Below are 16,527 nucleotides of genomic sequence, written 5' to 3'. Positions count from 1 at the left end.
ACTAAAGTTCTTAGTATATTCTAATTAACATAGTGCACACAGCGAAATTAAAGATTAGAGAATGCATCAGGTGGTCGCTTACAAAAGGTGGTCGTTTAGTAGAGGTTCCAACTGTAAGGCTTTGAATGGGAAAATTTTGGTGCTTCGGATAGGCGGTCGCTTATGGGAGGTGGTCGCATACGAGATTTGGTCGCACGTGCAGGTTGGACTGTAATAATAATAATAATGATGATAATAATGTTCTTTATTGCACAAAAGATAAAGATACATATCCTATGTTACAACTGTCATGAATACCGTGATACATAATAATAAAATAATCAAACGAATCATAGAATCCTAACTACAGTAGAACCTCGATAACTTGAACTCTTGAACTCGGATAACTCGAATTCCCCGCTAACTCGAACTACATTTCCTGTCCCTTGATCAAACATTTCACTGAAATTTACCCCGATAACTCCATTTCCCCGCTAACTCAAACCGCTTTTCGTCTCCCCTGAGAGTTCGAGTTACCAGAGTTCTAATGTTTCGCGTGCTAAGGTTGTTTTTGAATACATTAATCTATTTACAAAGGTAGAGATGAAACGCTCAGAGAAGGCAATTGATAGCCAGATCTGAGTGGAATGTGCAAAACCTCACTCCCGAAAATACAAAAAAATCGAATTGAAATTAATATAAAAATAACTCCAAAACTCTTGAATGCCACTGAAATCTAGAATTTTCGTCTCTCTCGGCCCATTAAAATTTTCTCAGCAATATCTTTTTCGTGGGAAAAATATTTGCCTTGGATCAGGTTGTTACCAGATATTATCAGCATCCATGTTTGAGGTTGAACAATTTTTTTTCGATATTGACTTACAAGAATTATCTAAGCTTTATTCTAAAGAAAGACAAACAGAAGGTTTATTCCAACTCCTCTTATATTACCGGTTCTTTGGCTAGATTTTGCTATTCATGGGAGCCTTTGCGTTCTTTACAAAATGGCTGGAAAAAGCGTATGATGGGGTGTCTCTAGGGGAGATGGTGCAGTGGAGTGATCTGATAGCTTCAATGTACGTCCTTGGACATAACATCACTTTATCAGCAGAGCAAGATACAATAAACAGGTACTTCAGCACATTGAGCATAAAAAAGTAAAACGACCGATGGGCTAAGCTAAAATTAATGGTTCGGTTACTAGAATTCCGTAGTGTTGCTAGCTATATTGTGAAGATATTCTAATTAAGGTGATTCCCTAGTTTTGCACTGCGCATCTCTTACTGCGCATAACAAGATGGCCGCCGTAAAAAAGAGCATGTGAAGTAATATTATTAAAATGGAGTTGACTGAAAAGAAACGCTATTGGAATTTTTGCTTGCTGTTGTTTCTTGCCGAGGTGAGACTCAGTGTGTTGGGAATGTGCATAACGTAAGCAGTACGCGTGTGGCTGAGTTCGACCTCCTCTCGGAGAACCTCGATAGTGGATGTTTAACTTGTGCTTACTCACTTTGATTTTCATTTAAACACTTTCTTTATCACATTGTGTCCTAAATGTGATATCTCGATGTAAATTCTGTAAAAACGGATTTTTTAATACTTTCAGTTCCCCCTTTCACATACATTCTATTTTGAAACTCGCCCCAGTCCTCTCTCAAAAATCGGAGAAAATGCGTTTGGTGCACACTTTCTGCAGCTCTACCGCAAAAACGAGTACGGTGACCCCCATTTTTTATTTCATGATTTTAATAAGGACAGTGCTTCCTTTCGATGAGAAAAAAATTGGCACAAATCTATGTTCAGTTTTTTGGCAATTTTACTAAATTGTACGGATTGAGCCATCACAGGTCGAAAAGCGCGCGTCCAATTTAATTCTACTTTGGAGCGTAAAGTAAAAACAAGGGCATTAAAAGGCATTTTTCTGGTACGTAAGCGGATAAACAATACATTAAAGTCAAATTCTGTGTGATGTCACATGCATCATCGAAAAAATTTCTCCTTTTTGTCTAGTTTTGCGCTGCCCGCGGTTTTTGTAAAAGGGTCCTAAATAGCCGTATTTGTCAGCATTGTGACGTCAAAACGAGCACGGTGACCTCCACTTTTTATTACTTTTTTATCATCTTCTTGACTTGTTACATCAGTGTACCAAGTTTTAGCTAAAATGTATGTTAGGTTCTTTTACTATGGAATCACCTTAAGTATCTCCCTTTCTCAAAATACAAAAGAAAATAAGTACTGTAAAATCCCTAACTCGCTAAAAATCAAATGCGTGAGTTTCTTTTTAAACTCAAGTGCTAAATGAAAACAATGGAAACAAGGGTTTTCTTTTAGAACTTGAGTTTAAAAACAATCTCCGGCATTTGAGTTCTAGCGAGTAGGAATTTTTAAAAAAGAAAAAAGATTGAACTTCGTGTTAATTATAACTAACGTTTGCTATAAGAAAGGGAATATCCAGACCGATCGGAGTGCTGAAAATTAAAGAAAAAAAATAATAGATTCTAATAAGAAATTATGTAATTAACATGTCACGAGCACAAGACAAAGATAGAGTTCTCGATAGGAATTGAACTTACACCGGTCGGATGCTCTGACCTCTGAGCTACGAAGGACTCGAGACGAGCTGGGCCAGAAGAAGGTTCATGTTTGGCATGCGTCCTGCGTACTGCTAGGATCAGCAATGTCGAAATCGTCAAGTGTGTGATAAGTAAAGAAATCCAATGCTAGTTCAATGAAACTAGAAACCAAAATGAAAGAACACAATTCAAGTGTTTCCAGAAACTGTTCAAAGTCTATGAGAAAGCATAAATGACTAGCGTCACAAGTGTGCTCATTGAGAGCCTTTCAACTTCCAACGGTGAGAGTCCCGTAATTGGTCTGCGCTTCACACTTCTACCAGTCCTCTCGTCTACCATTCTGATTAGTCCATCCTGTCCTGGATACACTGCCTCGATCCGTCCTCTTTTCACTGATTTAACTTCCTTGTAAGCTTCTGGAGCTTTTCCTTACTTCCTTTCTGGCTACGACTCCTCTTCACCCTCATGTAGAAACAAGGGTCCACGCAACCAGCAGTCGTCCCATATTGACAATTGAACAAAGGCTCCCCTGGTTCCCTTATCAGCAGGGTTAAGTGTAGTTGGAATGTACCCTCACTGATTTGGACTTGAAGCGTCGTAATTTTTCCACCCGGTGGGAGACAAACTGTTTGTAGTTTCGGCTCTATCCTTGAACCCAAACGCAGACATTTGCCCTGTCCACCTAAAAGGTGGCTTTACCCATGAGAATCTCGTGTGCTCTGCTTATCTGCAATGTCAATCTCAGACTCCACTAATCACTTCTTTCTTGGGGTAATTCAAATGATAGTTATCTGTCCCAAGCAACACATCAATCCTTCCCCTTCTGGCCAGCTTCGAAAGTGGTATGTCCTGCAAATGGCTCCACAGGCCCTTTCTCTCGACCAAAATGCAATCAACAGCTTTCATGCCACCACAAATCTTTTCCGAAGTCTGTGCATCAATCTCGGTGTGCACTCGTCCATCTACACTCTCTAATCTAATGTTTAATATCATTGAGGGAAAACTAACTTGCTAATTGTTGGTGACGTTTACAGTTATTAACTATTAATCTCCCCTTTGACACCGAGTTCTTCAACTACATCTTCATCCACGTATGTGGCATCCTACCCTCACCTAAAAAAAAAACATTTACGAGTAAGCGCTTCTTACCATGCTTCAGAATTACACGAACAGTTCGTAGCGCCATCTTTTTTTCCTTTAGTATCTTGAGCGAAATTGAATTGGTGTTCAGTCCGGGAGATATCCTTTTTTGGATATAGGTATCGTGCGTTGTGATTGGTTGAGATCTAAACCAAAACAAAGTAAATTTGGTCGAGAGCTACTGGAAATGATTAAAATTTACCAAATTGTTGATTTTGAAGGTCCAGGATGCAATTATCAGTGACGTCATCATATATCCGGAAAAGGATATCTCCCGGACTGGTTTTTTTCATCCCCCCCTTGGTGTTTCCGCTCCTTTGAGTGCCATTTATGAGAGCTGTTTGGATTTCCTGGCTTTGTTGGTTTGTTCCGGCTCACTGAATTTGGGCTGATTGAGGCTGAGTTCCCTGTGAACAAGGCTTAGATAGGTTTCCTGTTTGGTCTCCATGTAACAGTAGGTTATGCCTATCCTTACATCCGTTGATATTACACACTCTGCTCTCCAGATGGCGTGACTTTCACCATACACCACGTAAGCCTCTTTCTTCTTACCATCAACTTGGTTAGTTCCATAAGATCTACCCCTTCTCCCGCCTGATTGGCATGACTGTCAAGGGGGGTTTCCTGACTTCAAACCGTGTTTAAGTTCTGTGGCTTGCATCTGATATTCAGAATCTGTTATGGTCCAATCTTTAAGTATATTACGGACTAAACCTTCTGATTTTCCTTAACCCATCGATAGTATTGAGCCATTAGTTTCTCAGGCAGTTTATCTATTGAATAATTGTGTAAAGTGTTCTTTCTTCTAAAACCGCCTCTCTATTGTTCTCCTGCAAATTGATGATTACTGCCCGCTCCACTACGTTTGCAAACTTTTCCAATTCTTAGGCCTTTTCTTCTCTTAAAGGTTTCATTTCAAGCAACTGTTCTACATGGCACCGGATTTCCCGTCTATTTTCCTCCATATTTCCTCACTAATCTCGTCACTTTCACCGCTTCATTCGCAGCCTCAGAATATCCTAAACTTTCAATCGTTTCTAATGCTTTACCTGACAAACATGCCTCCAGTCTTAACATTTTGAACTGAGCAGACAACACAGTTGCAATTGCATTCACGCAACTCGTGAATGCTGCATTTCAGTCCTGAAATTCAGTTTTGCTCCCACTAAATGTTGGGATGCGAACTGTTTCTAAGTTTCCTACCCCACTTTCACCATTTTTGTTAGTCAATTTGGTGTTAGAATTAAGTAAACTAACTGAATGAACATGTGTACTCACCGGCAAGGTGTTTCGTGGAAAATAAAGAACACACGACGAGCGGCGTTAGCTTCGCTTTCATTTTTTTTTTTTTTTTTTTTTTTTTTTAACTGGTCCGCTTCATCCCCGACTTTCACCTGCATATCTAGGTTTTTCTCTTGCTGATACAATGCCCGTAACTCTTCCAAGATTTACATGGTTTTTTCATAAAGTCCTTCCAAACGTTCCAATTTCCAGTTTCTAATTCATTTAGCTGGCTTGTTATCGACGCTTTCAACTTACGTTTTCCAGCTTTCAAATTTTCCACTTCCCCAGCTGAACCTTCTTCTTTATCTGACATGTTTACACTGATTTTCTACTCAAAAACCACGAAATTTCCTCAGACAAATTCATGTCACCTTGCCAAAAAAGCAGAACAACAACAAACGCTACCCAATGCTCCACAAACCTGATCCAAAGATGATTTGAAAATTGTTTCCCTCTAAAATTCCAGCTTTTAATCCACTTTCTGTTTCAAAATCCTACTCGAAGGGCCATGGTAGTGTTTTTTTCCTTCGGTTTCCACTCAATGTCCGCGAAGAATCCACTTCAACAAATTCAAAATGAAGTCACCACAACTTTATTTTTTGTCCAACAAACCCACGAAACTTTTTTAACATCCGGGGACTCTAATGTTGAACTGTCAATCACAGAAATACGTGCAAACTTAACTGTAATACAAATAATACAAAATCCTAAACAATTACATTTACTAAAACTCTCTGAGTTATAATTATTGAACTCTGTGAATGGCTGCCCGCCCGGCATTCTATATTATTCATCTTCTTTTTTTTTTTCTTTCAGATTGCTTGATGCAAATGCCAAAAAAAGACTGTGCGCAACTCGGCTTGTACATAAGCCTTTCGATTTGATTTATACTGATTATATTGGTACGACTTGCCTTGATAACAAACTTGGAGCATCAAGGTCACACTTTAGGTATAATCAGGAGATTTTCTTAGTGCTATAAAACAGCATGGTAGTTTTTATTATTATTATTATTATTATTATTATTATTATTATTATTATTATTATTATTATTATTATTATTATTTACCCTATTCAGACCCAGGAGAGGGTTTTTCAGTCCCCACCCCTCCCTACTTCACGAAGAAGTTGAATAATTTAAAAACTATTCAGGCTATGACCGAGCTTTCCTGAGAACGTCGAACGTCAACAATGACCTCACCATGGCACCCGCAGAGTATTGACAGCCTTGTTTTTAAATATTTGCAGTTTCTAGAAAAAAAAAATTTCTTATTAAATGATTATATTACGCTTAGTTTGGTAGTTTAGCACAGGAAGTGCAAGTTGGCCCGGCTGGGAGAACCAAAGTGGAAAAGTTGGCCCGCCTAGGAGGGTGACCCTACCATCACTAAAGGGTTACCCGACTAGTTGGGTCACCTTTCTTGCCGAGAAAACTTTTTGTTTCCCATGTAAACGGTTCAACGCGTTTTGTAAGGAATTTTATGGAAAGATGGCTCACCCAAGTTTCTCGGGTAAGCGGGTGATTCTTCACCCGGGACAACTTTTCTGCACACACATTTGTAAACGAGGCCTATAGAGATTAAAGCGACGATCGCCTTAATTGCTATTCCTATCAGGTTTAGCAATGTTTGGCGTGCAGTGAAAGAAAATATATACCAAAAAAAGTGCTGCACTACAGTTTTTGTTTAATTGCTCATTACTTTTTTTTTATTTTCTCGTTTTTGTCGTGGTCATGGTTACTCAAACCCGTTATAAACGTTACCACTCGTTACCACGAAAAAAATCTTGAAATAAGATGATTTCCTTCAAAAAATTACCGAGGATTTGATGAAAAAGACGTATGCAGAGTAGGTACCTATTGATAGACTTACTTATAGACAGGTCAATAGGGTGAAATTTAACTTTTAAGATAACTGAGCGAATCCTCGAGCGCTGATTGGTCGAGAGCTATGGTCTATGGAATTATAGACCATGAAAATGACGTAACATGTCACGCAGTGCCGGTTGTTTTGTTCGCAGGAAACTAAGAATAAATGTTATTGTAAAAACCAAATCGACCACAATATTTCACATGGTCTACACTCTTATAGACCATAGAAATGACGCCATAAAATGTTCAAAACTTTGCAGTGAAACCACTCGCCAGCGGCTCGTGGTTCCACTTGAGTTTTGAACGTTTTATGTCGTCATTTCTATGGTCCATGACAGTGTAGGCCATGGAAAATTGCCGTCTATTTGTTAAAGGAACAGTATGATCTCTGAGGTAGCATCACTTGTTCTGTAATGGGAAAACAAGACATACAAACTAAAAAGGTCTATTGATTTCTGTTGACTGCTCTTCTTTAAGCATTTTAAAGAAAGTTCATCTTAAAATTACTTAAACTGTAATAAACAATGTATAATGCATGTCAGCTTGTGTCCTTTCTTTTATAGTATGCTTTATATTAGAGATTACCATGCATGCAATTGATTTATCAATAAATTAACTTAACTGATCCTTGTTTTTATTTGTCAGGTGTAATTTAAGGATTTTGGACTCATTTGGTACAGACGCAGAATTCAACTGCCCCGAGTATAAAGTTCTTCATAAATCGCTCAAAAGTAGTTGGGGAGGACAGGATGTACATCTTCGACAGATAATGACTATGTTTCGTAAGCAAAAGACACAAGATTTTTAAGCTCAGCATTTCTATGACGTCAACGTAACGTTGCGTTGCTGATTTGATAATTCCTTTAATTTGTTAAAGGCGTTCGTCTCAGCTGGTTTATTGTACCTAGAACTCCACGTACCGTAAATTTTGACTTAACTTCTCAATTTTGTGATTTTTTTTTAACAAAATACATGTTAAAATCCTTCTTGATACGCTGTTTCAAGCGTTTAGGTTTTCTAAAGCGCCTTTTTAATTTCCCCCTACATCTTCATTCATAACATTTTAAAAATCGACAGTGTTATACCATGTTATTATACGCCGTTTTGGTGTATAGGTATAGATATAGGTATAAGTATATGTATAGGTAAATCATTGATATGGATAAGGTCGAGTCTGTGACGTCACCCATTGTTATAACCTAGGGAAAAAGTGCCTTCCTGCAGACTAATTCGGTATAGGTTTACTAATGAGCGTCTTGCCTAGGCTTCCCCGGTAAGTAACTTTAGAACCTCTATTTAAAAAATGGGAATAAGGAGCAACGCGAGAAACTGCTTATGTCTTCTATTTAGCGCTAAGGTGAAATCGGATATATAAACAAAACCACACACGAGATACCGTTTTAAAAACTTTATTGAAAACCAATGACAAAAGGAGTAAAATACAGATTGATCTGAAGGGAATGAAAAATTAATCGTCATCTTCTTCGCTCATGGAGTACTTGTAAGGTTTGACTCGAAATTTCTTATGTCGATTTCTCTTCCTCTGTTTGCCATAATTCTATCTCAAAGAAACGACTTACTTTTGAGGTATCAGCGTTTCTCGCGCCGTTAGTCAGTTAATGATGAGAGTTAAAAGGCCTACCGCTTGGATTAGCGATTCTATTGAAATAGTCAAAGAAGGTAAGCTTTATGAATAATAGAAACAATAGAAATGTGTTGGTGGTTGTATATAGTTTCACTATCTACGAAGTTGTGTTGAAAAAAGAAAAAGAGTCTAGGGTCGATGCAGGGTCGATATTTTGTGGATGGCAAAATATATAGTTCAAATGAGAAGGCGGAGGAGGAGGAGGAAAAATTATAAAATTGTGGAGGAGGCGGGAAATCAAGATTGAGGTTGGAAAATATAAAAATTGTGGAGGAGGAGGGAAAATAATCAAATTGAGAAGGGGGAAATTCAAGAATGAGGAGAAGGTGGGGAAAGCTTAAAATTGTGGAGAAGGAGGGAATTCAAGAATGAGGATGGAAAATAATAAAATTGTGGATCGAGGAGGAGGGAAAATATTAAGTCATGATCCGGGTAAGGTGGATAGCAATTTCTTTTGTTATGCGGCAACGGTGCTTTCTCCACATAGGAATTTCTCATTTTTACACAGAGAATGCATAAACCTACATGAACGCCGTTTACGCAATAAAATGCATTTACACTCCACTTTCAAAGGGTGTTTTTTTGTGTTAAAAGATTTTGACCAATCACAAGAGTTGAAAACAATAGCCAAGAAAAGTTTACAATTTTACATGTTGCCCACATAGGATTTCTTTGTTATTCAAACTGAGACCAGATTTTGTTATATGGAAGATGGTTGGAAAGTATGGATGAATATATACATGTACCGCTTTATGAAGTATTGTTAACTTTTGCTGTTTAAGCCAATCAGAAGTAAGTCCAGACAATAGAAAAGTTAGCATCTTTTTTGCATTCCAACATGTTGGTTGCCGTTGTTGCTATCGTTCTTATCTGGACCTTTTCTTAAAATTGTGGAAGAGGGAATAAAAATTGAGGAGGGAAAATAATAAAATTGTGGAGGAGAAGGGAAATAAAAATGAAAAGGGAGAGGGGTAAGTAAAACATTCTGCGCAGTGTAAAAAAAAGATGGCTTGCCTTCTTTGTCTAGATCTATTTCAAAAGAATGTTTAATCTAATCTTTTTGCAATTATTTTAATAAAGGGTCATAAAGTTGATTTCTTTTGACTTAAGAAACGTGCCTGGTTTTATTGCGAGAATCAATTTATTAGTCGCGTGTTTCAATTGATCCTTGTTAAGGTATTAATTGTCTTTTTTTGTGTGTGTGTGAGTGTGCGTTTTTATAATAATACGTCAAAGTTCTCCCTTGGGGTTTTTACTGCGGAGCTGAACTTATTGGTATGCAACCATGGGCTTGTTAACTCGCACCATGCATTAACTGTCTAACGGTCAGTAAGTTAGTCTAGTGAGTTGTTTCTTTGAGGTAGAATTATGGTAAACAGAAGAAAAGAAATTGGCATCGACATAAGAAATTTTGAGTCAAACCTTACAAGTACTCCGTGGGCGAAGAAGATGACGATTAATTCTTCATTCCTTTCAAATCGCTGTGTATTTCACTCCTTTTGTCATTGGTTTTCAATGAAGTTTGTAAAAAACGGTATCTCGTGTGTGGTTTTGTTTATATATATCCGATTTTTTAGCGCTAGATAGAAGACATAAGCCGTTTCTCGCGTTGCTGGATGATCGCTACTCTTATTGTTATTTTTTAAATAGAGGTTCTAAAGTTACTTACCGGGCAAGTCTGGGCAAGCCTACCGTAGTAGCGAGACGCTCATTAGTAAACCTACACCGAATTAGTATGCAGGATGGCACTTTTTCCCTAGGTTATAACAACGGGTGACACCATAGACTCAACCCTTATCCATATCAATGATTTACCTACACCTATACACCAAAACGGCATATAAACAACATAGTATACTACCTCCAGCGCCATCTTGGCACATGTGAAATTATAACTAACGCTGAATTCGGCGCAAAAATTAAGGAGTAATTTGTAACCTATTATATCATTGCCTAAATTTTCTGTTTCTTACCAGCGCATAGCCCTGACAATCTGTTCCTTGGATTTGTTGTGGACAAAGCCTTGGCAGTAGAAGAAAACAGATTGAATTCGTTTAAACAAACAACCAATATAAGTAGTTCCAAGCCAATTGGGCTTCTTTACGCCAAAAAAGCTGCATACCTAAGGGTAAGTTTGCTAGTCGAAAGCGACTTTTTACCAACGTAAGGTGTTGATGATGTAATATGGTGCGTTCTATCACAATGGCCGATAGTATTTTACTAGTGCAAAGCCGTCTTCTTAATTAAAGAGGGTGGAGGATAAAACTAATTTATTAGAAACTAAATCATTGGATAGTGCAATTCTAGAGCTCTGATTGGCTTATCCTTCACGGTTTATGAGACGTTATACCATGCTCTCCAAAAATGGTAACTTTACGCGTCTGGTCGAAATTAAAAAGAAGCTGAAAATCGGTAGTTTTTACAAATAAAGTCGGGAAGAATTCTCGATATTTTGTGGGCGTTTTTTTAATAAAACAATTATTTCACTCGCGCTTGTTAGATAGCCAACTCATATTCAACGCGCACTCATGGAATAATTATTAAATATAATTTTTAGGAAACAAAATGCTCTCTTAACTGAAACTAGCTTATATCTAATACTTTTGGTGCTTTTGATTACTTGTGAACTTACTAGTACTTTTTTTGTTTTTTTGCTTAATTAATCTACGCCAGGGAAGGAGAAAGTACATTGATGTTCTCAGCAAGTATCTAGAGATACATGGCACGATCGCAGGGAATGGAAGTGAAGTAAGTTTATGTTAACGACGGTACGGTGTTACGGGGCTTGGTGGCGTCTGGCATGCCTGGGACAGCCAAATTTGATTTTCAATAGAACTATGGACGAGGGTACCGTGGCAATACTAATTTACTACAAAGAGGCATAACTACTTTTTTTTAATTACAATAATACGCGCGCTCTGATTGGCTGTTTTCCTGTAATGACGTATACAATCTGTGTTTAACTTGATAGTAGACATCCTTATGGACATCCATGTTATGGTCGATTGACAGGGAAGGGAAGTAGAGACGTTACAGTAACTAAATTTTTTGAAATTTTGGGATGGATTCATATATATCCATTTAGAATAAGATGAAAAATGTCCACTTGCTAAAAATGAGCTTTTGGGACCGTATTATTCATTCAAAATATTTATCCGTTTCTGATTGGCTAAAATACCACGCATAATTCATTATAACCACCTATTGTCGACCAAATTTGGAAGAATTTTGCGATATGTGAAAAAATGACGTCTATCGTGCAACAAATTGCCCGATTATTGAACCGTTAACCGAGAAGACCTTTGGACGAGGTTGTGTTGTTTTTGTATTGAGTAAAAAAATCGCGGAACATTTCACTCGTTTCACGAGGAATAAATGGGAGAACTGTTTGCTAAAAACATGGCAAGAACAAGTCGACGGAGGACATCTGCTATTTGGAGTCATGAATATTTGCGGAGCTGCCGAGTAACCCTTTATCTCCTAAATTTGCTGATTATGCTCTATCGAAGATGAACTTAACATCCATGGAGGTAAACATGTTTTAGCTTTTTTGTAAACTAGGAATAATTTTGAATGAAAAATAAAACAACTTTATCTCCCCACCAATTTGCACTATATAGAACTGGCTGATTTTTGGCAAGGGGTTTTTTATCATCTTCTTCTTTATGAATTTGCCAACCAATCCCATAATTTCACACATTTAACTTGCTGTGACGTCACACTTCTCTTCTCCTTACCATCTTACGCTTAACTATAATACCCTTTCTTTTGTTAGGACTATAAAGCACTTGTACCAGACTACGTTATCAATCACGGAATAATGAAAGGAGGAGACCTTCAAAAGCTTTTGAGAACAGCCAAAGTATGTATCATGGCGCTAAGAAACGGTGTGACAACTGAATGTCCACTGATGAATTGAAATGGGAGCACAATGACTGTCCAATTACCTCAATGCAAAATCGTAAATGTTTCCTACATCAAGATCACCATCACGTCCTTTCATGGGGAATGCTTCATGTTAATTACATCTTTCAGATATATGCCAACTAGCCTTTGTGCGGAGGGTGGCTTGAAAAAGGATTGTAACTGATTTCTGTTTGTTAAATTACTATATTTTTGACAGGTATTTATTGGCCTGGGCTTTCCGTATGAAGGACCTGCACCCCTCGAAGCTATCTCACAAGCATGTGTTTTTATCAATCCAAAGGTATGATTTTCTTAACTGGCTTACCAGTGTGCATTACAGTAAACTCAGTCTGCTCATAAGCAACCTTTTAGCATGTACTTGACTGCATTCGATTTTTACGACGTTTTGAAGTTTAAAAAAGTGAGTAAAAGTACTTGATCAGCATTGCTATGAAGCTCGTTTTGAAACGGTTATAAGCCTTTCCCCCCACCGTTTCAAGGTCCTACTAAAACCCTTGACGACGTTGTTTGAGCCTGGAGGGCTGAACTTTACGGTATCTTAATCAGCTATACAAAGTGAAACGAGTGACACGAGTGGCATAATACACCTTCTGTTCCGGCTCTTTGCGGTCCCCCTCCCCGTGTGTTGTATGAGCATTATTTTCCTATCCAGGGTAAATTGGAAACAAGGGGTATGTAAAGTTTTAGAGGTAAAATAAGGTCTATATAACGGGAAATCTGCAAGCTTAAAGGCTGACGGATAAGCTTATCCCATGCTAAAGTACAAATGGAGTCTCAGATTATACATGTATATATCTATTTTTTTTTGTAGTTCGATCCTCCTCACAGCCGCTCGAACACGGGCTTTTTCAAGTCAAAACCAACATTTAGGGAGGTTGGTAAAGTTATTGACTGGTGTTTACCATATAGCAATATAACGTTGATTTGACAATACTCCCAGAAGGAGGTTTTGCTCAAAAATAGCTATTGACGTCATGAACTAATGACGTGCCATTCCTTGTAAACATGGCAACCAACTGTCTCCAACAAGTTCTTTGGAATGAATAAACAACCACTTTACAGAAGTTCTGACTTACTCATTTTAAAATGGGGGAAAAATTGTTGGCCCAGTAGCATTCCCTTTTTTACGCGGAGGATAAAGGCCACAAAAAGGGAGACATTTTTCTTGCAACCTTGCTGCAAAGAAATTTAAATAGATTACTTGTTTTATTTTAAATTATGTGTAAATTCACGCCTAACAGTTTTAGAATTAATTGACTGTTAAATAAATGACTTCATATTTTAATAATTCATTATCTTAAAATTCTAGTCTTTGGTATTTAAGGACTTTAGTATTTGCTTTAATTTAGTTTCGTTCACAGGGCCGTAAAGGTACGGAAAAACGGGCAACAAAAAACGAGCAACTTGTTTTGCAACATTGCTGCAAAACGAGTTGAATAGCGATGTTGCGCGTTTTACCACCCGCATAAAACCTGTTGCAACAAAGAAAAAACCTGCTGCCTGTCGCAACAAATCAGGTTGTTAACAGGTTTGATGTGGGTGGTAAAACGCGCAACATCGCTATTCAACTCGTTTTGCAGCAATGTTGCAAAACAAGTTGCACGTTTTTTTGTTGCCCGTTTTTCCGTACCACAAGGGAGACTAAAGTCTTTGACTGTAATAGAGAGGAGAAGTCGTCACGTCACGTTGCTATGGTACCAAAATTTTTGGATGACAACAAACCGAAAATTCACTTAAAAAGTAAATTCACATTGTTTCAACTTCATCGATCTTAAAATTTAATTTCATTAATTTCTGAAATGTTGGCAAAAGTTTTCTGGATTTAATCCGAAAGGACCATATCTGACCGTATCCGTTGTGTTTCCTACTCTGTAAAGAGGGTGCGTGAAAATAGAAAGTTTCATATCGCAGTCGTCGTGCAAAGACGGCTAAGAAATGTAAAAAAAAAAGCGTGATGCAGGTGTAAAGTTGTTGTTTTGCTAATCTAAACTTATCGGGCCTTTTTTTTTTCTGCCCTTCTCGTTACTATCCCTGTCGTCTTTGCTAAATTTCGGCCCTATTGCTGTCATCCAAACATTTGGCTACCATGGTAACTTGACGTCACACTTCTCGTCCCTATTATGCACCCTATTGAAAGTGTCTTTCATTCATTCACCTATTTAGGTGACGTCACAGCACCCATATATGGAGACATTCATTGGAAAGCCTCATGTTTACACTATTGATGTAAATAATCTTAATCTAGTGGAAGCTACTATAAAGGAAATTATATCGTTAGAGGTAAGGTAGTTCTTAGATAAAACCTTTGAACTTCACTCCTTTACCGACACAAAACCTTTATTATCAAGCAGAACCAAAACTTGCTGCTGGCTATCTTTGTATACTCTTCCCTTGATGCTTTTTGTTTGTTTGTTTGTTTTTTCAAGGTAAAACCATTTCTTCCTTACGAATGGACTCCAGGAGGCATGCTGGAACGTTTAAACGCCTTCGTTGAAAAGATGGTAAGTAGCTAAGGTGGCAAAACGATACCACTGTAACTATGCGACCATTTCGGGATAAGGTGACTATGTGCTTTTGATTACTGAACGATATGTCATTTTCCAGGACTTTTGTGAGCATGGGGAACAATGGCCACCAACCGAAGAAATGCATCTGCTGTTAGGCTCCAAAGGCGACTCCTGCAAAGAGACATGCGCCAGGAATGGTATGACATAATGGTCGTTCACTATTTACATGGGCAAACAGGTCGATGAACAGTTTTGGCAAAACAGTGGGGAAAAAGAAAAACTCCAAACGGTCAATTTCATTCCTGTTTGCTGGACCGGCGCGAAAGCCATTTTTTATTTACCTTTCAACCGGATTTTCCGCAAACCTTTAGTAAATGGTAAACAATTAACTTCAACACACACAGTATATGACTAATGTAAAAAGATTTCGACGGGGACTAGCTGTAGCCTTTCTAAAAAACCAATATAACTTCTTCGACTCAAAATGTGTATTCACTTGCTGCTTGTGGGTTACAATTCTCTCTCAATTCTCTCTGCCTATTCCGCCCTTTGCTGTTCCCGTTTTTATATCAACCGAAAAACCAGCTGCTTGAAATAAGGTAATGCGCTGACGTAAGTCTTCTGTGACTGGTTACAGGGGACTAACTTGTATTAAACCTTCGCGATGTGAAGTGGTGATTTTAACTTTTGACTTTTCTCTATGAAGTTGTAGTCAGTGTCCAGTCAGTATAAAATAAGGATAGCGATATAAAAACTATAAATAACTTATTTTGACATGAATTTTTTTACAATAACAAGATAAAAGTATTAAAATTACGGTTCAGAAGTTTCTTAGCTGTTGTTGAAAATTCAAGGTGTATTCGAAAATGATTGGTTGAACTTTTCCATAAATTATCTGATGATGTGTTCGCAAAATCAAGCATCCTAATTAAAAATACAGTACGTGGTCAAAAGTAGAAATTATATCAATAGATGTTTACTCAGCAAGCACCACACCTAGAAAAATAGGAGATATCTCACTCTTTTTAATTGGAATATATTTTATTTTACGCAGAAACTATCGACTGACATGAATTTGCTTGAGAGTGCGAGAGAATAACTCTAAAAAATTATGGTCAAAAATAAAGACGCTAGTCTTTTCCTGGAAAATACTGATAAAAGGTGAAATTGAGGACAAAAATGTCAAATAGTGTAATTCTTAGTGTAAAAGCTCCCCAAAAAGCCTTAATTTAAAAATTAAACATATTTGTATTAGTTTAGAGGCGTACTAAAATGGGACACCCGTCTTGCACCGAATTCATGTCAGGAGAAACTTTCTATTGAACAGATCATCATTAAAACTTATAAGCTAAAAGTATGAGTAGAGAAATAACTTACTAAGATTAATAAACAAGAACGCTTACAACAACTTTACTACAAATATGTATCGTAGCAAGTGTCACAAGTGCTAAAGTAACTCCTCGATCAACATTTTCCTAGCAAGGAGAATGAATCAACAGAAATCATTTTCTCATTACGAGAGAGGATGTCATGGGATCAGTGTTGATGAGTAGGAGTTGAACACCAAGTAAAATGAGTCAAATTGCTTGTTATGATATTTCC

General features: G+C 37.6%; 1 protein-coding gene across 1 annotated transcript in view; it reads left to right on the top strand.

The window, feature by feature from the left end:
* Positions 1 to 15,209, top strand: part of LOC140926372 (alpha-1,6-mannosylglycoprotein 6-beta-N-acetylglucosaminyltransferase A-like) — a 28,460-nt gene extending 13,251 nt beyond the window's left edge. The window contains exons 6-16 of the mRNA XM_073376124.1: positions 946 to 1,109; positions 5,793 to 5,927; positions 7,492 to 7,628; positions 10,468 to 10,619; positions 11,165 to 11,239; positions 12,267 to 12,353; positions 12,615 to 12,698; positions 13,230 to 13,292; positions 14,582 to 14,698; positions 14,845 to 14,919; positions 15,023 to 15,209. Of these exons, the coding sequence (XP_073232225.1) occupies positions 946 to 1,109; positions 5,793 to 5,927; positions 7,492 to 7,628; positions 10,468 to 10,619; positions 11,165 to 11,239; positions 12,267 to 12,353; positions 12,615 to 12,698; positions 13,230 to 13,292; positions 14,582 to 14,698; positions 14,845 to 14,919; positions 15,023 to 15,133 (1,200 nt within the window). The 3' untranslated portion in view covers positions 15,134 to 15,209. The remainder of the gene's footprint in view (positions 1 to 945; positions 1,110 to 5,792; positions 5,928 to 7,491; positions 7,629 to 10,467; positions 10,620 to 11,164; positions 11,240 to 12,266; positions 12,354 to 12,614; positions 12,699 to 13,229; positions 13,293 to 14,581; positions 14,699 to 14,844; positions 14,920 to 15,022) is intronic.
* The last annotated feature ends 1,318 nt before the right edge of the window (positions 15,210 to 16,527 follow it).

This window comes from Porites lutea, chromosome 2, assembly GCF_958299795.1.
Source record: "Porites lutea chromosome 2, jaPorLute2.1, whole genome shotgun sequence".
NCBI classification, from domain to species: Eukaryota; Metazoa; Cnidaria; class Anthozoa; order Scleractinia; family Poritidae; genus Porites; species Porites lutea.
The sequence above is the reverse complement of the archived record's forward strand: the minus strand, read 5'-3'. Positions and strand labels throughout refer to the sequence as shown.